Source organism: Berghia stephanieae, chromosome 7 (assembly GCF_034508935.2).
Source record: "Berghia stephanieae isolate SIO BIC M18660-M18661 chromosome 7, UCSD_Bste_1.3, whole genome shotgun sequence".
NCBI classification, from domain to species: Eukaryota; Metazoa; Mollusca; class Gastropoda; order Nudibranchia; family Aeolidiidae; genus Berghia; species Berghia stephanieae.
Genome location: NC_088366.1, coordinates 1,360,407 through 1,386,286, shown reverse-complemented (window position 1 = coordinate 1,386,286; position 25,880 = coordinate 1,360,407). Strand labels below are relative to the sequence as shown.

Genomic DNA, 25,880 nt, shown 5'->3' with positions numbered 1-25,880 from the left:
ACAACAACAGGCATCTACCCACCGGGATTAAATCTGTGTGTGTGTGCGTGTGTGTCTGTGTGTGTGTGCGTGTGTGCATGTTGACAAATTATACCTGATACCAGAGCTGCTAAACCTAACAGAAAAAGGGGGATGGTTGGTAGCTTTACAAAAATACCCTCAAGCAGGTACATTGATGTTGATAGTCAAGACTGTAGTCTGTGACCATTCATAACAATCTAAGGTCATATAAGTAATCACAGTGCAGCCCTTGAATAAGGCTATTGTCCAATGAAATCATTTCATTATTACAGAGTTTCCACAATGGTGAAATTGGGGGCTTGATTAGGCTTCACGCAAGCACAGACCACTGATTTCAATTAGACAAGTCACAACCATGTTAGAATGTTATTTACCCCAGGTGTCAAAGGGATAACTGGTTATGATTTAAATCTTCAATGTGTTGTATTGTTAGAATGTTATTTACCCCAGGTGTCAAAGGGATAACTGGTTATGATTTAAATCTTCAATGTGTTGTATTGTTAGAATGTTATTTACCCCAGGTGTCAAAGGGATAACTGGTTATGATTTAAATCTTCAATGTGTTGTATTGTTAGAATGTTATTTACCCCAGGTGTCAAAGGGATAACTGGTTATGATTTAAATCTTCAATGTGTTGTATTGTTAGAATGTTATTTACCCCAGGTGTCAAAGGGATTACTGGTTATGATTTAAATCTTCAATGTGTTGTATTGTTAGAATGTTATCTACCCCAGGTGTCAAAGGGATTACTGGTTATGATTTAAATCTTCAATGTGTTGTATTGTTAGAATGTTATTTACATCAGGTGTCAAAGGGATTACTGGTTATGATTTAAATCTTCAATGTGTTGTATTGTTAGAATGTTATTTACCCCAGGTGTCAAAGGGATAACTGGTTATGATTTAAATCTTCAATGTGTTGTATTGTTAGAATGTTATTTACCCCAGGTGTCAAAGGGATAACTGGTTATGATTTAAATCTTCAATGTGTTGTATTGTTAGAATGTTATCTACCCCAGGTGTCAAAGGGATTACTGGTTATGATTTAAATCTTCAATGTGTTGTATTGTTAGAATGTTATTTACCCCAGGTGTCAAAGGGATTACTGGTTATGATTTAAATCTTCAATGTGTTGTATTGTTAGAATGTTATTTACCCCAGGTGTCAAAGGGATTACTGGTTATGATTTAAATCTTCAATGCATTGAATTTTCATTGTTTTGATTGTACTGAGAGCCATTTCCCCTCTGTAGTCTATCTGGGCTTGGGACAGGATGAGTACAGATAACACTATCATTACCCATACGTTTTGAGTAGTGAAAGATATAGGAAACCAAAACAAAGGAAGAAAAAAATTTTTTAATTGAAAAAGAGAACGAGTTGAACAGGACTCAGGAACAGAAGTAGATTCCAATTCCAAGAGCAACGTATCTTGCTAGACTAGAGATAAGTTTTAAAATCCCACCGAGTCACAAGCACTGGATTGTGATAAGAGGAGTACATTCCACCAAATAGTTTTTAAACATTGAGGGATGTCCTTTGCTAAATTGTTAAAAAACCTGACAATTTTTTTCACAATTTATCACAATATTTTGTCCAAGGCTTCTCTTCATCAAATGATATCAACCTTAAATCATAGACAAGAACACACATGTCACAAATCAAATGATATCAACCTTAAATCATAGACAAGAACACACATGTCACAAATCAAATGATATCAACCTTAAATCATAGACAAGAACACACATGTCACAAATCAAATGATATCAACCTTAAATCATAGACAAGAACACACATGTCACAAATCAAATGAAATCAACCTTAAATCATAGACAAGAACACACATGTCACAAATCCATCTCGCTTCCACTTTAAACAACCAATACTTTCACCTTTGACACAAATCAAATGATATCAACCTTAAATCATAGACAAGAACACACATGTCACAAATCCATCTCGCTTCCACTTTAAACAACCAATACTTTCACCTTTAAAACAAATCAAATGATATCAACCTTAAATCATAGACAAGAACACACATGTCACAAATCCATCTCGCTTCCACTTTAAACAACCAATACTTTTACCTTTAAAACAAATCAAATGATATCAACCTTAAATCATAGACAAGAACACACATGTCACAAATCCATCTCGCTTCCACTTTAAACAACCAATACTTTCACCTTTAAAACAAATCAAATGATATCAACCTTAAATCATAGACAAGAACACACATGTCACAAATCCATCTCGCTTCCACTTTAAACAACCAATACTTTCACCTTTAAAACAAATCAAATGATATCAACCTTAAATCATAGACAAGAACACACATGTCACAAATCCATCTCGCTCCACTTTAAACAACCAATACTTTCACCTTTAAAACAAATCAAATGATATCAACCTTAAATCATAGACAAGAACACACATGTCACAAATCCATCTCGCTTCCACTTTAAACAACCAATACTTTCACCTTTAAAACAAATCAAATGATATCAACCTTAAATCATAGACAAGAACACACATGTCACAAATCCATCTCGCTTCCACTTTAAACAACCAATACTTTCACCTTTAAAACAAATCAAATGATATCAACCTTAAATCATAGACAAGAACACACATGTCACAAATCCATCTCGCTTCCACTTTAAACAACCAATACTTACTTTAAAAAAACAAAATCAACTTTCACCTTAAAACACATGTAAAATCCATCGTTCACTTTAAACAACAATACTTCACCTTAAACAATCAATGAATCAACCTTAAATCATAGACAAGAACACACATGTCACAAATCCATCTCGCTTCCACTTTAAACAACCAATACTTTCACCTTTGACACAAATCAAATGATATCAACCTTAAATCATAGACAAGAACACACATGTCACAAATCCATCTCGCTTCCACTTTAAAAACCAATACTTTCACCTTTAAAACAAATCAAATGATATCAACCTTAAATCATAGACAAGAACACACATGTCACAAATCCATCTCGCTTCCACTTTAAACAACCAATACTTTTACCTTTGACACAAATCAAATGATATCAACCTTAAATCATAGACAAGAACACACATGTCACAAATCCATCTCGCTTCCACTTTAAACAACCAATACTTTCACCTTTAAAACAAATCAAATGATATCAACCTTAAATCATAGACAAGAACACACATGTCACAAATCCATCTCGCTTCCACTTTAAACAACCAATACTTTTACCTTTGACACAAATCAACTCACAAATTCTAAACAAGGTCAGCCCGAAATTTGAAGAAGCCATTTTTTTGGGCATTAAAGAATAAAAGGTAGAATAATACATAACAAAGAGATGATTTACAATACAAAGGGAAAAAATATGTTCTAAAAAACTATAATTATGTATACATTTGACTGTGCCTCTCACAAGGATTATTGCCAGAGATCGGACAAAACTGTCATTCTGGGACAAAAACAAACTCTGAATTAATGGGACGCTTTTTCTACTTTATTCTGGTTTGTGGCTGTATCTCACTTAATACGTGGAATTAGAGATTGAAACTTGGCAACTTTATGACAAATTCATCGGAAAATATGACGAAAACATCAGACGAGTTCTAACTTGTATAGTTTTAAGGCTGTATGGCTAGGGTCAACCATAATTTTCTTTTTAAATATACATATTGATCAGTTGGAACTTTTCCGAAGTGTCATTTTGTGTCTACAACCCATACAAATGATACGAAAAATGTCTGCTAAATTATTATCAATCAAACAAATTCCCATGACTCCACACAACAAATAGTAGATAGTAGTCTAAAAGCTGAATAACATTTCAATCAGTCAAAAATATATTATTTTTCAATAAATAGGGAGAGAAAATAATATAATTAAAAAATGGACTAAATGCATTTTACTTTAAAGTTCTGATTTTGTCAGCCATTAAAATAAAATACAAACCCATAAGATCTAAGACTAGACAAAGGGTGACGTATTCCTTTTTAAAATTTTCAATAAATTTATCTAAATTCATATTTCAATGTTGCATGAGTGAAAAATAACTAGACCTAATGACTTCAATCTGAATTCCATATCACAGATAGACAATTGAATCTGAAATCCCATTGACACAAACCACTTCGACATCCATCCCATTGACACACAAATCACATAGCCACAAATCCCATTGACACAAACCACTTCGACATCCATCCCATTGACACATAAATCACATAGACACACACATCCCATTGACACATAAATCACATAGCCACACAAATCCCATTGACACAAACCACATCGACACACATCCCATTGACACACATCCCATTGACACACACACATCCCATTGACACAAATCCCATTGACACACACACATCCCATTGACACACACACACATCCCATTGACACACACACATCCCATTGACACACACACACATCCCATTGACACACACACACATCCCATTGACACACACACATCCCATTGACACACACACATCCCATTGACACACACACATCCCATTGACACACACACATCCCATTGACACACACAATCCCATTGACAACACACATCCCATTGACACACACACATCCCATTGACACACACACATCCCATTGACACACACACATCATTGACACACCACATCCATTGACACACACACACATCCCATTGACACACACACATCCCATTGACACACACACATCCCATTGAACAAACCATGACACACACATCCCATTGACCACACACACATCCCATTGACACACATCCATTGACACACAACATCCCATTGAACACACACATCCCATTGACACACACACATCCCATTGACCACACACATTACAATCCCATTGACACACACACATCCCATTGACACACACACATCCATGACACACAACATCCCATTGACACACACATCCCATTGACACACACACATCCCATTGACACAACACATCCCATTGACACACACACACATCCCATTGACACACACACATCCCATTGACACACACACATCCCATTGACACACACACACATCCCATTGACACACACACACATCCCATTGACACACACACACATCCCATTGACACACACACATCCCATTGACACACATCCCATTGACACACACACATCCCATTGACACACACACATCCCATTGACACACACACATCCCATTGACACACACACACATCCCATTGACACACACACATCCCATTGACACACACACACATCCCATTGACACACACACACATCCCATTGACACACACACACATCCCATTGACACACACACATCCCATTGACACACATCCCATTGACACACACACATCCCATTGACACACACACACATCCCATTGACACACACACACATCCCATTGACACACACACATCCCATTGACACACACACATCCCATTGACACACACACATCCCATTGACACAAAACCCATTGACACACACACATCCCATTGACACACACACATCCCATTGACACACACACATCCCATTGACACACACACATCCCATTGACACACACACATCCCATTGACACACACACATCACATTGACACACACACATCCCATTGACACACACACATCCCATTGACATCAACACATGAAATGTTCAATCCATGGACACGAATAGAAGTGATGCCTGTTTGGGATGTCAGAGCACACAAGCGTTGACGAATCTGGTCACTTATTTACAGGTCAGAAACTCGCCATTTAATGAAACAGGAAGAAGCAAAAACCAAAATCCATAATCATTTATCATGCTTACTTATAGGTCGGTTATTAAGAACGGTGGAAACTCCCCTGGAAAAGATTGAGGGTCAAGCACTGATTGTATCCGTTAGTTTATTAATAGCAATATCAATGACAGTGAAATGATTGCTTTCAGTCCTAAGGATGAATTCCACTTGTTCTATTTAATTCAGCATACCCGTCTTTGAGACAGAAAATCATTATCGTGATCCATTCTATGCACAATTTCAACAGACATTTCAACAAAGCATGATTTAATCTTATTTTCTCCTATTCAAATAAAGCTTTAATGGAATTTACATAAGACGATTGCTGATCACAGTCTGTAGAGGGAATCCGTTTGAAAGGGTTCTCTCCCCTGATAAATAAATAAACCATCCAACATCATAAGTTGGTTGCTACTTCTCTACTCACACCAAGGGAGACAACCAAAATGTCAAAGATGTTAACTCATCTCACCAAGCTACACACAAATATTACACACGAACACACAAGCATAAAGACATACATACGCCGATACCCACACACAAACACACTAGGATAAACACTATCCGTCAAAGATTGGTTAAGGAATCACTTTTATTTCTATCTCTACCCTCTTTGGTTTTGGAGAAAAACGTTTTTAAAATCTGGGGTTTACTAAGCACCCACCAATCCATCAATGCAAATGATTGGAATTTGACAACTCTAGGAAATGATTAGGAAGTCACTAGAATCTCCTTCATAGGAAATGATTAGGAATTCACTGACATCTCCTTCATAGGAAATGATTAAGAATTCACTAGCATCTCCTTAATAGGAAATGATTAGGAATTCACTAGCATCTCCTTAATAGGAAATGATTAGGAATTCACTAGCATCTCCTTCATAGGAAATGATTAAGAATTCACTAGCATCTCCTTAATAGGAAATGATTAGGAAGTCACTAGCATCTCCTTCATAGGAAATGATTAAGAATTCACTAGCATCTCCTTCATAGGAAATGATTAGGAATTCACTAGCATCTCCTTTATAGGAAATGACTAGGAATTCACTAGCATCTCCTTAATAGGAAATGATTAGGAAGTCACTAGCATCTCCTTCATAGGAAATGACTAGGAATTCACTAGCATCTCCTTAATAGGAAATGATTAGGAATTCACTTGCATCTCCTTAATAGGAAATGATTAGGAATTCACTAGCATCTCCTTAATAGGAAATGATTAGGAATTCACTAGCATCTCCTTAATAGGAAATGATTAGGAATTCACTAGCATCTCCTTAATAGGAAATGATTAGGAATTCACTAGCATCTCCTTAATAGGAAATGATTAGGAATTCACTAGCATCTCCTTCATAGGAAATGATTAAGAATTCACTTGCATCTCCTTAATAGGAAATGATTAGGAAGTCACTAGCATCAAAAAAAAAAAAAAAAAAAAAAAAAAAAAAAATGGTGGAAATCCAAGATGGCGGACGTGTTTACATTTCTCTCCTGATTCAATCTTCTTGATCTAAATTCTAGAAATATTTAGGCAGTGACAATAGTACTCAATATTATTATTCAATATTGATATTGAATCTTCTCGCTCCCCTCACCAGAAACACAAAACTTGAATGAAATATCGGACATCAAAACTTGTTCATTTTCGAATTGGATTTATGTAATTTCTGCCTTCGAGAGGATTCCGGCTTGTGTGTGTACTTGAGATATCTAGTTGAGATTAGTTAGATACTTATCAGATTGGAGTGAACAACAAGATACAGTGATACAGTACAGCTAAGACTTAGATAGATCTGGTCATTTAACAAGTAAGAAGATGAGCTTAAACAGCAGTAGTAGGAAAGGTAGATCTGGCAGTGCCAGTACTAGTAGTGGCAGTAGTAGGAAAGAAAGCCCTGCACCGATGGGTACAAATAAGGCAAAAGCAAAGGCTGAGACTGAGACTTGCGGAAAATGTGAATATGTATGCAAAGAGATTGAGAAATGCTTACAGTGCGAGCTCTGTGACCAGTGGTTTCATACTTTGTGTGAAAAGATAGATGATGACACCTATCAACTGTTGAAGAAAGACTCAGAAAAAGAATGTCCGCTGCTGCATTACTACTGCTCTAAGTCCTGCAACAAAGTGGCCTCAAAGTTCTTGGGCAATTTCATGCAGCTTGAAAAGGAAGTAGATAAACTCAGGAAAAAAGTAGAAGACGTAGATAAAAGTGTGAATATCATTCAAAAAGGTGAATTCACAGAGGAGATGATAGAAATAGTGAAATCAACAGCAAAGGATGAGATAGAGGCCTACCCTATGTCTGAGGCGAGTGAGATTAAGGAGAGACTCAAGAGAAGTACAGAAGAAAAGTCAGATAGAGTAAGACAAGATATAAATGAAATGAGGAAAATCAATGAAACTGAGGAGAAGAAGCAGGCAATGGTGAAAAAGAACCTGGAACTAGAAGAGGAGAGAAATGAAAGGGCTAAGAGGGTGAAAAATGTAATTATGTATGGCATACCAGAAGCTAAAGATGGCGACAACAAGGAAGATATAAGAAAAGCCCAAATGGTACTCAAAGAGTTGCAGGTTCATGGAAACAAAGACAGCCTCAACCCTATAGAGCAAGTGATCAGATTGGGCAGAAGAGAAGATAGACCAAGACCCATGAAAATAAGTCTGATGTCAACGGATCAGCGTAACACTGCTCTTAGGAACAGCAAACAGTTGAAAGACCATAAACGGGAATGCTTACAAAAGGTGTATATTGGAGCAGACCAAACAATTATGCAAAGAGAGCAGGCCAAGGAGTTAAGAGAGGAGCTGAAGAGAAGACGAGAAGCAGGGGAAGATGTAGTCATATATAAGAAAAGGGTCATTTTCAGGGAGAAGTTTAGTGAACAAATAAGAAAGAGAGACAGCGATGTTGGAGGAAATGACTGGGATTGGGATGAGGAATGACTATATTGGAAACGTGTCAGTCCAATTGCCCAAAATGTTTCTGAGCAAGGACTCGAAGACAACAAGAAAATTCAAAAAAGAGAAGTACCAGTAAATGATAAGGAGGGGCAGCACGTGAATATGAAAAATACCCTGAAGTTCATGTACACGAACGCAGACAGTGTGATGAATAAGAGAGAGGAGCTAAAGGCTATGGCAGAAGAAGAAGATCCAGATGTAATAGCAATAACAGAAGCTAAGCCAAAGAATGCAACAACACACCCAACCATAGCAGAGTTAGGTATTGAGGGATACACTATAATAGCTAGCAGAGATTTTGAAACTTCCGGCAGAGGAGTATACTTATTGGTGAGAGAGAACCTCAAGGTTAACCCCATAGAGGAACTCACAGATCACGACTTTAGGGAGAGCGCTTGGTGCTCGATTGGAGTAACTGGACAAAGTCAGATACTAGTAGGAGTGATTTATCGGAGCCCAAATAGCACAGGAGAAAATAATGAGAGAATGTTGGAGATGATAAGGAGAGCATCACAAAAAAAGCATTCAGAGATAATTATTATGGGAGACTTCAACATGCCGGAACTGGAGTGGAAAGGGATGGACGAACCAAAAGAGGGAAGCCTGGAGGAAAGTTTCATAGAAACCATTGAAGATTGCTACCTACAACAGATAATAAAAGAACCCACGAGACAGAGAAAAAACCAAAAGCCCAACGTATTGGACTTGATATTGATGGAGGAAGAAAATGACATAATCGACTTAAGACTGAGCCACCCACTGGGAAAAAGCGACCATGCGACCATATTCCTAAAACTGAGGGCGACATCAGAGACTGTAGATGAAAAACTGACACTCAGATATAGGAAGGCTGATCTAGAGAGTATGAAAGAGGAACTGGGGCATATAAAATGGGAGGAAATACTAATCGAGGACACCGTAGGAAACAACTGGAGTAGATTTACCAGAGTACTTAACCAATGCTTCGAGAAAAACATCCCGAAAAGCAGAGGGAACCGGGTTGGGAGAAGAAATCAACCTTGGATGACGCAGGAAGTGAGAGGGGCATTACGGAAGAAGAAGGCAGTAAATAGAAGATACTCTAGAAGCAAAAAGGAAGAGGATTGGGACAAATACAAAAGAGTGAGAAACGCAACTACTAAAATAGTCCGACAAGCGCATCAAAAGTATGAGAACAAGATAGCAGAGGAAACGAAAGAAAATCCTAAAGTATTCTGGAGTTATGTAAACAGTAAAATGAAGACAAGACAGGGAACCTGTGACATAAAAAAAGAAGATGGCACTTGGGCATCTGAAGATGAAGACAAGGCAGAGGTGCTAAATCTCTTCTTTGCAAGTGTCTTTACAGTGGAGAACCAGAAAAACTTGCCAGATATTGCTAAAACAAGTAATATAGATACTACACAATGGCCGATTACTGAAGAGAGAGTAATGAAGAGATTACAAAACCTAAAGGAGAGTAAATCACCTGGACCTGACAAACTTCATCCTTACATCCTAAAAAACTTAGCAGAGCAGCTAGTAGAACCCCTAACCAAGATATTTAACCAGTCGATGAAAGAAGGAAGACTACCAAGGGAATGGAAAGAAGCTAACATCACAGCCATATTCAAGAAGGGAGACAGAAAAAATCCAGAAAACTACAGACCAGTGAGCCTGACATCTGTCGTCTGCAAGCTCATGGAACAGCTGATTAGAGAAGAAATGGTTGATCATATGACCAAGAACAAACTATTCAGCAAAGATCAACATGGTTTCATGGCGGGAAGGTCTACAGTAACAAACCTACTTGAAACAATGGATGACTGGACGAGAGACCTGGAATTAGGCAACAATTTAGATGTCATATACCTCGACTTCAGAAAGGCATTTGACAAAGTTCCACACTGGCGCCTAATCAGGAAATTGGAACAGTATCAAATTAATGATCAGACAGTCAAATGGGTCCGAGATTTCCTCAAAGATAGAAGACAAAAAGTGATAGTGAATGGAACAGCATCAACAGAGAGACTGGTAACAAGTGGAGTTCCACAAGGAAGTGTACTGGGACCAGTTCTCTTCCTGATTTATATCAATGACTTGCCAGACAATCTATCATCTAAATGTAAAATCTTTGCCGATGATACTAAGCTCTATGGAGTAGCTAATACAGAAGAAGAAAGAAACACCTTACAACAAGATTTGAAAAAGCTTGAAGAATGGTCCGAAATATGGCAGATGGAGTTCAATGTAGATAAATGTGCAGTTCTTCACCTAGGAAAAAACAACAGAGAAGCAAACTATATAATGAAAGAAAAACCCCTGCAGAAATCCAATGGGGAAAAAGACCTAGGAGTATTTATTGATAGGAAGCTAAACTTCAAGAAGCAAATTAAAGATGTTCAATCTAAGGCTAGTAAAACACTCGGAATAGTGAAAAGAAATTTCAAGAATCTGAAAACAAAACACATGACTACCATCTACAAGACTATGGTTAGATCAAAGCTGGAATATGCTAACTGCATATGGTATCCGAAGTTTGAGGGAGACAAAGACTGTTTGGAAAGAGTGCAAAGGAGAGCAACAAAACTTATCACACACCTGAAAGACAAAACATACTGTGAGAGATTGAAAGAATTAAATCTCCCGACCTTAGATTACAGGAGAAGAAGGGGAGATATGATCCAAACATATAAAATAGTAAAGGGAATAGACAGGGTAGAGGCAGGATTCCTTAAACCAAACAAGAACATTCAGACACGAGGAAACAGCAAGAAACTGAAAAAAGAACGTTTTAAAACAAATGAAAGAAGGAACTTTTTTTCATCTAGAATTGTAAATAACTGGAATAAACTACAAGAAACCACAGTATCAGCAAAAAATTTGAATAAATTCAAAGCAGAGTTGGAGATAAGCAACACCCTAGGAAACAAGTTCAATTATAAAAATTGGTCCAATCATTAATAGATGAGGAGGAGCGAAGGAGACTACACCAAGTCTAAAAGCTCTATACAGAGGTATCCAGGTAGGTAGGTAGGTATCCAGGTATCTCCTTCATAGGAAATGATTAAGAATTCACTAGCATCTCCTTCATAGGAAATGATTAGGAATTCACTAGCATCTCCTTTATAGGAAATGACTAGGAAGTCACTAGCATCTCCTTCATAGGAAATGACTAGGAATTCACTAGCATCTCCTTTATAGGAAATGACTAGGAATTCACTAGCATCTCCTTAATAGGAAATGATTAGGAATTCACTTGCATCTCCTTAATAGGAAATGATTAGGAATTCACTTGCATCTCCTTAATAGGAAATGATTAGGAATTCACTAGCATCTCCTTAATAGGAAATGATTAGGAATTCACTAGCATCTCCTTAATAGGAAATGATTAGGAATTCACTAGCATCTCCTTAATAGGAAATGATTAGGAATTCACTAGCATCTCCTTAATAGGAAATGATTAGGAATTCACTAGCATCTTAATAGGAAATGATTAGGAATTCACTAGCATCTCCTTAATAGGAAATGATTAGGAATTCACTAGCATCTCCTTAATAGGAAATGATTAGGAATTCACTTGCATCTCCTTAATAGGAAATGATTAGGAATTCACTAGCATCTCCTTAATAGGAAATGATTAGGAATTCACTAGCATCTCCTTAATAGGAAATGATTAGGAATTCACTAGCATCTTAATAGGAAATGATTAGGAATTCACTAGCATCTCCTTAATAGGAAATGATTAGGAATTCACTAGCATCTCCTTAATAGGAAATGATTAGGAATTCACTAGCATCTCCTTCATAGGAAATGATTAGGAATTCACTAGCATCTCCTTAATAGGAAATGATTAGGAATTCACTAGCATCTTAATAGGAAATGATTAGGAATTCACTAGCATCTCCTTAATAGGAAATGATTAGGAATTCACTGACATCTCCTTAATAGGAAATGATTAGGAATTCACTGACATCTCCTTAATAGGAAATGATTAGGAACTCACTGACATCTCCTTAATAGGAAATGATTAGGAATTCACTGACATCTCCTTAATAGGAAATGATTAGGAATTCACTGACATCTCCTTAATAGGAAATGATTAGGAATCCACTAGCATCTCCTTAATAGGAAATGATAAGGAATTCACTGATATCTCCTTCATAGTATATGATAAAGAATTCATCTTCACAGGAAATCACTAACATCTTTACAGGAAATGATATTAGGAATTCACTAGCATCTCCTTCATAGTAAATGATTAGGAATGAATTCACCAACATCTTCATGGTAAATGATTAGGTATTCATTACGATAGCATTTAGTAGCATCCCCTTCACAGGAAAACATTAGGAATCAACTAGCTTCTTCATAGGAAACCATTAGGATTTCACTAATATCTCTTTCATAGAAAATCATTAGGAATTCAATAACATCTCTTTCATAGGAAAGTCAACATGATACACATTTTTTTAAAAGACAGTCTCAACAGACAGCTTCGGGGCAAGCGAGGCGGTTTCGGGGCAGGGGGGTGATAGGCAAGTGGATAAAACATTATACCACCAACTGTAGGACCCGGATTTGAGCCTTGCCGAGGGCATCATTGAGCCCCTATTACTCACCTTATGGCGCTGCTTCTGCACCTAAAACTTGGGTAATCTCTGCCCTTTTTCCCGAATGGATCCCAAAAATACATCCTTAAAGTTACATCTAGGGATGAATAGACAGTATTTTATTATTTCATTCGATTTTAGAGCTAATTTGTCAATGGAGCTGTATTTCATCTCCATTTAAACAGTAAAAATTGCTAACTATCCTCTAGATAGAAGGTTTTAAGAGACCTTTCTGCTAGATCTAAGACCCAGCTATCCAATGAGTGCTGGGTGAACAGAGATGCCAGACCTTTCAACCAACCGTATTGGGTTTATTTGACACCAATCCAGTTCCTTATGGATCCTACGTGTTGTAACAAATTACAAGTTTCATTATTCAATGAAATGTTTGAAAACCGACTTATTCTTAATCACATTGTTATTTTGAATCATAAAGTCCCCTTACTTTAAATGTCATACTAAACGACAAGTGTGGTTAAAATAGGACACACATTGATGATGATGATGATGATGATGATATTTGTACAGTGAGGTAATCATCAATATGCTTCAAATTCAAACTGACAAGTAAATGATAACTGTGTGACAATAACATTGAGTTGTATGAGAGAGCCACTAAGACCTATGGGTGCTTGGATAAAAACATGCTCTGGATAGATGGATGAATGGATGAGTGTGAGGGTTGTGACTGTGATGATGATGATGTGTGTGAGTGTGTGTGATTACGACTCATTCCCCCTCACACAAGAACTGGATGACCTTCTGAGGCAATGGCAAGGAGGAGAGCAGGTGGGATGGAGTACTCAGCAAGATTAAATCACGACACACATTCTGTAAAGAGCTCACTGGAAACAAAAGATAAAAGAAGACAAATTTTTTTACAAAGCAAACATCAACAAGAAAAAAAAAACAGTTTTATACCTCAGAAAAATCAAAGTAATCTTCCATAGTTGATGGAATTTATTGGTGATAGAAAAACAAGGAAATCAACCAAACATTGTACACATGCTATTTGTATTTGAGACAAATGTCATCTTTGTCATATCCACATATCAGTGCTGCCAACCCTAGCCCATGTAAATGTGTACAATGGAGAGCCAAAATGAGTAAGATTTTGAAAAAATGCGTACAATTCTGAAAAAATCGATAATTAGCACTAAATCTGATAATGGGCAATGAGCCCATACTAGCAATGATATAATTAATATTTGAAATAATGAATAAGCTTACATTTTATAGATGATAAATAGTATCAACTTCCAGATCCATATATAATTCTGATGGGTCAAGAAACATTTAGTGCTTAAGGACACCAAAAAAGTGTATGAATGCTAAAAATGCTTAAATAATAGAAATTTAATGATGTGTACAATCCTCAGAAAAATGTGTACAATGAATGAAAATGGGTAAAAATACACATTTTTTACGTTGGCACCACTGCGCATATCCCATCAGACAATGTTTGTAAATGGAAATGATGGGGTCAGGGGCAAGGGATAAATAATCAACACACATAACGGTTACCCCGCCCTCCCCTTAAAAAATGTGGGGGTCTTGATAGTTCAGTTGATAGAGCACTCACTTCATACATAAAAGGGACCAAGATCGATCCCAAGTGAAGTCGAGATTTATTTTCTGACCCTCCCTATCCAACCAGCAGCGATTGGGTAGCTGGGTCTTTTAGATCTGGTGGAAAGTAGGTACTCTGTGATAGACTAGCGTCCTATCTTAAGGGTAGCAAGCAATTGCTATAGAAAAGGGATAAACTCCGACTCCATGAGCCCAATAGCTTTGAAAGACTAATATCCATTTTTCAAAACTTAGATCAAAAATAACAGATTGTATTCTCCAAATGTTGAATATGAATTTCAAATCGTTTTGAAGATCCAATAGTCTGAGATCAGTTGGGTCCATTAGTCTACTTAGTGAGTCCATGTTCATGCTGACAACCCAGAGTAGTCACCTTCCAAAGCCATTAGACTATGAATAAAATGCCTGCGTCTCTTGGGTAGGACACCAGTCTACTGCAGAGTGCTTTCCATCAGACAAAACAGACCCAGCTCCCCAATTTCATTGTTGGATGGGCAGAGGGGTCAGAACACCCCCCCTCCCCCCCCCCCCCACACCCCCACACACACAAAAACAAAACATCAACTGACATTTTTGTTTGTTGTCAGGCAAGAACTCGACTGAACAATCCAAAATCTTACCAAAGCATGACCAGGTTAGGGTTGCCATTTTGGCATTTTAAATGCCAAATTCCAAAAACTTGGAATTTTTAAAAGCTGTTTGGCATGTAAAGTTCGACTTAAGAATTTTGACTTGCTTTTTTTTTTAAACCACTCAATTTTACCTCTTTTAGAGTTAGAGGCAAGTCGACACCAAGTTCACAAATGTTCACTCCAGACTGACAGAAGAGTTTACATTTTTATGAATTAAGACACTTCTCACGGCAAGGCCATAAGAAAATTAAGATTCATTTCCAGTTTTATGTGTAGTTTAGCATTAAAAGTGATAGACTTGGAAAAATTTGGCTTTAAAAAAAATATTTTTTTTTGCAAAATAAATCTGGACCAGGTCCCAAAACCTGGTGGGACAATTGAGTTTTGATAGAGAGAGAAAAATAAAATCAACTTTACCTTTATATAATTCTACAATACGAACTTGCTTGGTGGTTCCATAAACATCCACAACGGCGTAGAGAGGGGCCGGGTTAGAACTGAGTGGTATGACCTCATCACTGGGGCCTTGGTCTTCCCCGTTGATGATGAAATGCATACGGGCAAAATAACCACTGGGATCGGGACAGTAGACGACGCCTATTCTAGAACCCACATCTGTGGCTAATATCAGTTTTTTGGCGGCTTCATATGACGGAGGCTCCTCTGACGTGGCTTGCGTGTCAGAATTGCCGGCAAAAGCCGAACGGAAGAGTGAGTAGGACGGCTGAAGCATGGACCGTCTGACTGGACCCAGCATGGTAGTGACAAATTCTCCACTCCCTAAAACAGGTGACAACGTTGATGACGACAACGAAGACGACGATGATGGTGAGGCAGTTGATGTGGATGGGACGTTTTGAGGATTGTTGAAATTTGGTGGCTGATCTGGACCAGCGTGCTGTACACGATTACCCGTTTTTGTCACAGCCGAGATCCAACATCGTCCTAGCTGGGCCAGATCAGGGAGTGCATACTGAGGTAGATTGTTCTCTTGCGTGGATGGATCCACCTGGAAATAGTGAGGAGAAATCAGTTTTATAAATAAATATAAAAATATACAAATAAATCCAAATATATATATATATATATATATATATATATATATATATATATATATATATATATATATATATATATATATATTATTTATTTATATATATTATTTTAATACTTACCACAATATATATATATATATATATATATATATATATATATATATATATATATATATATATATATATATATGAATTATGCCTTCTATATGACAGTTTCAACTAATGGTTTAAGCAACACGGTGGGCTATGTGGTCTTGTGGTAATACTCTCGCTTTCTGATCTGATGGTCCTGGGCTCAAACTTCGCTCAGCACATAGTTGAGTCCTTGGAAAAGGCTCTTTACTCTCAAATTCTCTCACCGTGCTCATGTGTAAAATGAGTGCCTAGCCATTAACAGTGTTGTAAATATTGCCTAACAGGCGCCATGTCTCGTTCTACATGTTATCTGTTGCTGTTGGTCAGGGACCCCTTGTAAAGTGCTTTGATTTTGAGCATGCTTAGAGGATATTGCGCTACTTAAATCATAAAGCTCAAGTTTGTTGGGTTTTTTTTTTTTCGAACGAAAATGTGAAAAAGAAAAGGCTTCCGAATGAAACAATAGGCCTACAAATAATGTGGACCATTAGGATGCAAACCCTTGATCAGCAAAAAAACCCAAAGAAATGGTCTCTTCTAATAGACGGACTGTAGTGAGAATTCATTTATGTCAAGTCTGTGCTTTCCGTGTTGGATGGAGTTTGATAGAAACGAAAGCCTGGTGTGCCCAAGAGATAGGCATGATAAGGTGTGTCATTATTTGCAGTGATTGCTATAGAGGCTCACTGTTGGAATGAAACACTCTCAAATCCAAACTACAGCAAAATAGTGTCCATTATAACAGTGATCAAACAAATCCCTAATTCTGCCATAACCAACAAAAGGACAGTATCTCTCAAAAAATCATAAAATCACTTTGTTCACTTAATCAACACTCTAGGACATAGGAAAGCTTACAAAGTTGTCAGAATGATCATATCTCAAGTATTTTTTAAAATTAGAGGCGATTAAAAATTTTGCTTGAAACTGTATCCTATTTAAGCCCCATCGTTAACCAACAAAACGACATGGCTGAACCATTCGAAACGGCTTGGGAAGCAGACATCATTACTTGCAGGACTGCCAGATGGTCATATTCATGGCTAATATGACCAAGATTGGCCACAATTAGAATATGGCTTTTTTAAAAAATATATTTTATTTACTTTTCACAAATTACTTTTTCCTTAGTGTAGTCGATCTTTAGTTTTTTTTATAAATAAAAAACGATGAGTTTACAAGGCAGTCAGAGCATAAGTTCACATAAGGGTGTATTTGGATGTCTTTGATTTTGAAATTGGCCACGAGGAACTCTGATCATCAGATATTAGTGTGTATGCGTATGTTGGGAATTAGTCCGTGTGTGTAAAAAAAAAATAAAGAGAGAGAGAGAGAGAGAGAGAGAGAGAGAGAGAGAGAGAGAGAGAGAGAGAGAGAGAGAGAGAGATATGACAATTGATAATGTATAAATAGAAATCACCTGTATCCTAGTTTGAACGTGCATGTGTCAAGGGGGGGGGGGGGGGGGGGGTTGCGTATGCATGGGTTATACGAGTGGAATGCATAATGTGACCAGTGCAATGTGGGAGGATATTATAACATTTTTTAATTTGATGATTTATTTATTATCAAGAAATCGAATACAACGAAAACATTTCTTTTTTTTTTTTGGGGGGGGGGGGGGGGGTTGTAACTCTCATTATTTGACTTATTAAGTCACACAGTAAATACAATTTTTTGATGTTGAAACATTTTGGGTTGACAAGTTTGAAACAACAGGAACAAGAACAGGCCTGTAAATGGTTGGTGAAAAAATTGTCGGAACTTTTTGAACACGCGAAAATAGACACAACAGGACAAAAATATGGACACAACACAGACATGACACGTCAATTGACTAGTCAAATCATGTCACTTTCCCCTACTTATTTATAATGAGGTCCTTATTTTATGATATCAAAAAAAAAAAATCCCAATTATTTGAGGTCCCAGGTCTGAGTTAGTTGTAAAATGAAAGGAAGAGAACAATTCCTACCCTTTTTTTGAAGGATGTGTATCTAGACGTCTAGTGCTCGACACGGGAAGCTGCGCATCTTCGCTCCTGTTTGTGTTAAATGTTTACGCTGATTCTTTCGTTTATTTGGGTTAATTTTTATAGAAGAAGAAGAAGAAGAAGAAGAAGAAGAAGAAGAAGAAGAAGAAGAAAAAGAAGAAGAAGAAGAAGAAGAAGAAGAAGAAGAAGAAGAAGAAGAAGAAGAAGAAGAAGAAGAAGAAGAAGAAGAAGAAGAAGAAGAAGAAGAAGAAGAAGAAGAAGAGGAGGAGGAGGTGGTGCGGTGGTGTGAGAGCTTTCGAAGAAGAATATATATTTCGAAGAAAAATAATTATTTTGCATTATTTTATTTCCGTGTAACACGTGTCACATCGGGACAGAACCAAAGAAATATAGAGACTGAGAAATAAGAACCGGAGATATGCATGTCTTTAGATGATATCATATCTATAGCCACGTTTTCGTCCGATTGTCAATCATGACAAAATCCCGCCCACAAACTTTTCATAGGTCCATCATCAGTTTCAAACTTTTTGCTCGTGAGATGTCAAGACTTTCTCAGAGCAAATTATTGGTTCTTGATAGATGATGCTGGTTCTTGACATTTCACCATTACTTACAGCTTTTCACTGATTGGTTGCTGCGACTGCTTACAGATTAGAGCTTATCTCGACGACCGTCTGAAAGTTGCGTTACCTTCTTTGTTCCCTTTTGAATTTATTAGTGAGCCAAGGCTCGTTGGGAAAAAAAAGCCAATGTATGGTTTAGTCAGATTTCAAACAAACAAAGTACATCACCAATCTTGTCTCAGAGAAAAAATGAAAAATGATAAACAGAAATCGAGAAAATCGGACAAGAAATAAAAAAGTTACAAAAATAAACAAACAAGGACAAAATCAACTTTCAAAATAATATTTTTACTCGTTAAACAGTTGTTTCTCAACCAATTTTTATTATTCAAAGACTAATGTTCTCCGTCTTAATAGTTGATTTCAACAGTGTGGTTTTTATATTCCCCACTATGATATACTTTCAGTTTTTACACAATAAACTGACTCAGAAAGGTGTCAAGTATTATGCATGATTTTGACTTAATACTTTGACGGCCATGTCTTCTTTTTGGACGGCGTTTGTGACTGGTGGGAGATGTTGAGAAGCTTGAATCGTGTGAGACGTTTGTCGAACGAGTTAGTCTTATTTTGCTGTATTCACAACTTACATACTGTTCTTTTGGGGAAAACAGACGGGGCATTTGCATTGCAGTTAACCATGGATGAACAGAATGTGAGACGGGCGTATAAGATACTGTCCTTTTGTTGGTTACAGGTAGAGTTATTTGCATGGTTTTACCAAGAAAAAACAGTATCTCAAAATATTACGTAACATATTACGTCAATGAAATCGCCGACTAACAGAAAAACGCAATTTATCATTAGCTATTATTTAATGTTAGATCGTGGGTGAAAGTTACTCAATGATATTAATCCTGCAAAGGCAGGTGCTCAGAAAAAAAATCCTGCAACTACCAATAAGAGGAAAAAACAGAAGTGCGGTTAATTATATAAACTACAGTGGTGATCCAGTAGCCAGACAGTTGCCGGTTTTTTCGTTTTCGAATTCCGGCCAGACAAAAAAAAAACGGCGAGACCTCTTTTTCAAAAATAAAAATCCGGCCATGCCAGATTTTTCCGGCGAACTTTCACCCATGTGTTAGATGCCTTCCACTATGTAATAGAATTAAAGAGTTATGAATGAAAAAACTAAACGTATCGATTGCGGGGAAAACTGGTTGGATCTGGGTCAGCCCAGATACTGTCCTTTTGTTGGTTAGGGCAGAACTGTTATGTTAGCTACCAGACCTGCAAATAAGATGTGCACGTTTGTGTTATAGAAATGTTAGAGGTGGGGTAGTGTGTAGAGTGAAAACTTTCTAGAAATAAAGGTTATGTGTGGACTATAGTATAGTGTGTGTGAGTATAATGGTTAGGTTGGTTTATGGTTTATTAGAGAGAGGGAAAGGAGAGGTGAGGAAGAAGACAAGAGAAAAACGGATAGAGAGAGAGAAAGACGGAGGGTGAGTGTTGGCTTAGGTGTGAGAGTTTGATGGAGAGAGGTGAATTAGTACAAGGGTTAGGGTTTGTATCATTTTAAGAGAAAAACAGAGAATTATAAAAATTGCAAGAAAGTGTCTGAATCTGAATCTGAATGTCACAGGAAGTCGACTCAATTCTCAGTATTTGTATTCGAGGACGGAGAGAGTTGTTGAGATTAAGTGTGACAGCCATTGTTGGTATTTAGGCTGAAGAATTTTAATAATGTTCGCTGATAGTGCTGGGTGCAAATGAATATTTGATGATGTTTGAATTTGTAGATTGGTGCTTTAGTGTTTTTGAGTGGGTTTTTCTTTGAATGCGTGACTTTCATTCAGGGCTGGGGAGTCGGAGTCGGTAGGAGTCGGTTGATGAGGGTGGAGTGGGAGTCGGAGTCGGAGTAGATTTTAGAAGTCCCGACTCCGACTCCTTACCACTTTCAGACATTGCATTTTTATATCATTCAATGTGTAGTATTTTAGATACTAGATATAGATAGTATCCAGGCCTATAGAATTTGAAAAAAATTACATTGGTATTAGCTAAAGGTGAACTATGCTTCCAAAACCCCTTTCCTATGTTATCCACTTCACGTTGGAATTAACATTTTTAAATTTCTATATCTGTAAATGTTCATGATTTATGAATGATTGTTCTATTCTTTTAAATGTTTCAATATTATTTTTAATTAATGACTTTATAACATTTCAGGAAAGGGGAACCGGAATATTATATTTATAATTCACTTTGAAAAATTAAAACTAAAACTATTAAAACTAATACTATTAATTAAAACTTTTTCAAAACTAAAATTCACAAATAGTAATCTTTTTTCTGTGTTTGTTTTCATGGGAAAAGGGGATGTGTTTTATCTTTTAAATTTGATGATCATTAATCAATATTAATGTGTTTATTCGAAATGAGCTAATCAGTCTGTAGCCAAAAAATGATGAAGAGCTTGTACTTTTAATGATGCAATATCAAATATGAAGCGGCTTGTATTGTTATAATACATATACTGGGGAAAAGCTAAAAGTAGCTGCGAGTGTTGGTTGCATATTATTACCTATTAATACTAAAATACTATGCTTGAGGAGTCGGAGTCGGAGTCGGTTTCAAGGCTGGAGTCGGAGTCGGTTTAAAAATAACCGACTCTGCCAGCCCTGCTTTCATTGTAAGTCTAGTTGTTCTGGAAAGATGACTGTCATCTTGTTTGTAATTTTGAACATGAGAGTTAAGCGTTGTTTTTTCCATCTGTCTTGTAAGGGAGACCATCCAAGATGTGCGATCATTTCTGTTAAGCTGCTATGGGGGGGCTGTAGTCATTTAAGGCAAATCTTGCAGCACAGTGGTGGACAGCTTCAATTGCTTTTCTATCCGATTGTAGCTTTGGGTCCCAAATTGTACAGGAATAGTCTTAAGATGGATCTTATGAGTGTTGTGTAGGCAGCTTCTTTAAGAGTAAAGACAAAAATAACAAAAAAGCAACAAAATAAAATAAAGAATCAACCTTTTTGGGTGTTGAATTCTTTGCTGACAAGAGACACTTTTGAGAGTAGAACTATCTGGTGACAATATTCACCTGAGTTTTGGGTGTCGAATTGAATTACATTCCCTTCAAACTTTATTTATCTCGGGACTGGTTCAGAGTTGTCAAATGGTGACAATTGTTTGGTACCCTCTGGACAAAATGCAAGTCTAGCTTAAAGAGTTTCTAACCTTATCTAACAAACCCTTGTACTTGTATTCATCAATTAACGGTTGATGATGATGCACACAGACTGGGGGAGGGGGGGGGGGGGGGGGTAAAACCAGATGAAACCTTTGGCTCTTACCTCACTGAGTCCAATTCGCATGTGTCCACTCCAGCCTCTCTCTGTCTTTTCTATTTCTACCAAGAATATTTCACCAGGTTGCACAGGCTTCTCACTAAACACTAAAGCATGAGAAAAACTTGTTTCCCGTAAGGCGACAGTGTTATCCTCCGACAAACGAATATTGTGTCCATGCGATTTGTGAAAACGTTTTATTGGCATTGTGATATCTCTTGGCTTAACTTCATCCAACCTTTGATGAACAAGATAGGGAAACTCTCCTCCTGTCAGTCTTTCATCATTTTTTTTATGGTTGGTCACAAAATTTTAGTTTTTATGTTGTCAAGTGGATTGACTGGGACTGGACTGGGTCAGTTCAACAGGCTGCCTGAAACTAGCCGAGGGCAAGGCACTCCCCTGACCTCACATTTTCAAGAGTCAAAGTTACACCATTTTCGTTGAAAACAAAACTTGATCAGCTGTCAGCCAGTCTTGTGACTTGAACTGGACTAAGAACTAATGAGATTGATGTGAAGTCCAGCAAGGCAGTTCGTTGCGAGCGTTTGAGTCACGAGATGAAAACCGGCGTTCAACCCCAAAGCCTCGCTCAAGTTTTAAAAAACTGAATCTCACACAAATCGAAAGAGATGCAAAATAATGCAAATTTCCTTTTAACTTAATTTGGTGCGGTTCACATTTATTATCATTATCAGATTTGAAAAGACATCATCTCGGGGATTCAAACAGACTTGTACGAGTATGTATTTGCTACAGTTAGCCAAACAGTTAGAGTTTTTCACTTCCGGTTATCATTTCCATCCAACCTGATTCTTGGTAAAAGAAAAGAGGATGAAATAGTTGTGTTCTATTTATTGACCAGCTGCACAGCGAGGGCTGTTAACGGCTTGTGAAAGCGGGCGAACACAAATAAAGTTGATGTATATTAATGTATATTATAAGTTATTCGTATATTAAAATTAATGTATATCTGATAACTTCATTTTCTATTTGAAGAGGAGGAAGCAGCGGAGGAGGAGGTGGAGGAAGATAAGGAGGAGGAGGAGGAGGAGGAGGAGGAGGAGGAGGAGGAGGGGGAGGAGGAGGAGGAGGAGGAGGAGAAGGAAGAAGACGATAAAGAAGAAGAAGAAGAAGAAGAAGAAGAAGAAGAAGAAGAAGAAGAAGAAGAAGAAGAAGAAGAAGAAGAAGAAGAAGAAGAAGAAGAAGAAGAAGAAGAAGAAGAAGAAGAAGAAGAAGAAGAAGTTGTTTTTTTCTTTTTAAGGGTTTTACGGCGCTTGCAACACATTTAGGTTATATCAGCGCCAGTAATAAGGAAGAAAATGGGATAGTAAAAAGTTCTAGAATTACAATTAAAGCACCCAAGAGAAAGAAAGACAAAGGGGAACTGGGAACAAATAGGGATCAAATAGATTCCAAGAGCATACCATCAATGTACTTGAAGAAGAAGAAGAAGAAGAAGAAGAAGAAGAAGAAGAAGAAGAAGAAGAAGAAGAAGAAGAAGAAGAAGAAGAAGAAGAAGAAGAAGAAGAAGAAGAAGAAGAAGAAGAAGAAGAAGAAGAAGAAGAAGAGGAGGAGGAGGAGGCTATGTGGTCTAGTGGTATGACACTCGCTTTGGTATCGGAAGGTCCTGGGTTCGAGCCTTGCTCGGCGCATAGTTGAGTCTTTGGAAAAGACTCTTTACTCACATTCTCTCACCGTACTCAGGTGTAAAATTAGTACCTGGCCGTTTAACAGAGTTGTTTCTGTCGGAAAAAATTGTATTATTGCCTAACAGGCGTCATGTATCGATCTTTATGTTACGTGTTGATGTTAGTCAGGGACCTTTTGTAAAGCGCTTTGAGCACGTTTAGTGGATATTGCGCTATATAAAAGCTCAATTATTATAAGGGGCGGTTTGGGTCTGTTCCAAAAAAAACCAAAAAAGTTTATTTCCTATATTGGGCGTTTTTTATCATTCTGTATCGTCATTATAGGTTATAAAACAATATTTTTGTTGTTACTCATTTTGCGAGCTGATTTGGGGGTCTGGCGTGAAAAAACATATAACAATCTGGTGGGACATTTTCCAGGAAAAAACTAATGAAGGAATGACCTCCATATTCTTCCCTCTTGTCAACATTGTAGCATAGTGTGTCGCCATAGAGAGATTTTACAGCTTTAGCTTATGGGATTTTTATTAGAACATTACAAAGTTGAGAATCCAAATGTTATGACAAAACTGTTGTTAAAAATTTATAAGTTGGATGATAATTCAAAATACACATACCTTTTCAACAATCTCTCTATAGTAACATAATACAATATCTCTGTGATATCTGTGGAAATTTTCAGACCATTTCATTAAATAGATTCTGAGAAAATGTTGACACAGTATCCCATACCCCTAGAAAAATGACATAATGAGAAAATAGCAAAATAGCTTTCCGTGTTTCACACATTTCTTACTACCTGTACCATTTTCGTCCTTGTTTTTCGTGCCTTTATAATATATTTTGAGAAGTTGGACTTGATTAATATTATTTCTAAAATTATAAAATATCGTTTTCCACAAAAATCTCAAAATTATTTTTCTTGAAGGATTTTCCTAATAATTAGACCCAAACCGCCCCTGAACGATATTTATAGTTACTGTTCTGATCCCCCTCCTCCTGCCCCTCCCATTCAAGACGGTCTCATCCCCTCCCCTAAAAAGCATCAGGCTACGCCACCCTTATATTATGATAAAAAGTTAACGTATTGAAACTAAGGTCAAGAGTGACGGTATTCGGTCTTGACAATTTCGCCTGCACAATTCAGGGGACACAACTATTCGTGAGTTGTGTTCAATAGTTCAACCAATGGGACCACTTGTTTCCATGAGCACTACTAACGACAACTCACTAGGTGGCAAAAAATAAATAAATAAATAAATAAATAATGACGTCAAACTGCCAATCCTTCTGGATTTCAGTGTCAGGCTATAGATAGAACGAAGATGACGTCACTCACGCCTTTGTTATTATATTTTGCCATCCGCGTTTGTGAGTTATTCTCATTGAACTGTATTAACCAGACTATAAAAATTCATGGTTACACAGAGTTTTGTGTGTTGGTCCGTTATACTTCCGGATGGCAATGTTATGAGCTTCTTACCAAGAGCATACTATATATAACATAACGATGGCTACGGTCAAACGGAGAACAGTCGATTCCACGATTATTCCAACGGTGTGCCTATTTTGATACAACCAAAAAGTCCCAA

The 25,880-nt window shown here is 37.2% G+C and overlaps 1 protein-coding gene across 1 annotated transcript; it reads right to left on the bottom strand.

The window, feature by feature from the left end:
- Nucleotides 1-11,600: 11,600 nt before the first annotated feature.
- Nucleotides 11,601-23,446, bottom strand: LOC144976324 (neuralized-like protein 2). Its single transcript, XM_078920533.1, has 3 exons — nt 22,643-23,446; nt 15,955-16,546; nt 11,601-14,160 (listed from the first exon to the last, which is right to left on the bottom strand). The coding sequence occupies exons 1-3, from the start codon at nt 22,841-22,843 to the stop codon at nt 14,045-14,047; spliced, it is 909 nt and encodes a 302-aa protein (XP_078776659.1). The 5' UTR covers nt 22,844-23,446; the 3' UTR covers nt 11,601-14,044.
- Nucleotides 23,447-25,880: the final 2,434 nt, after the last annotated feature.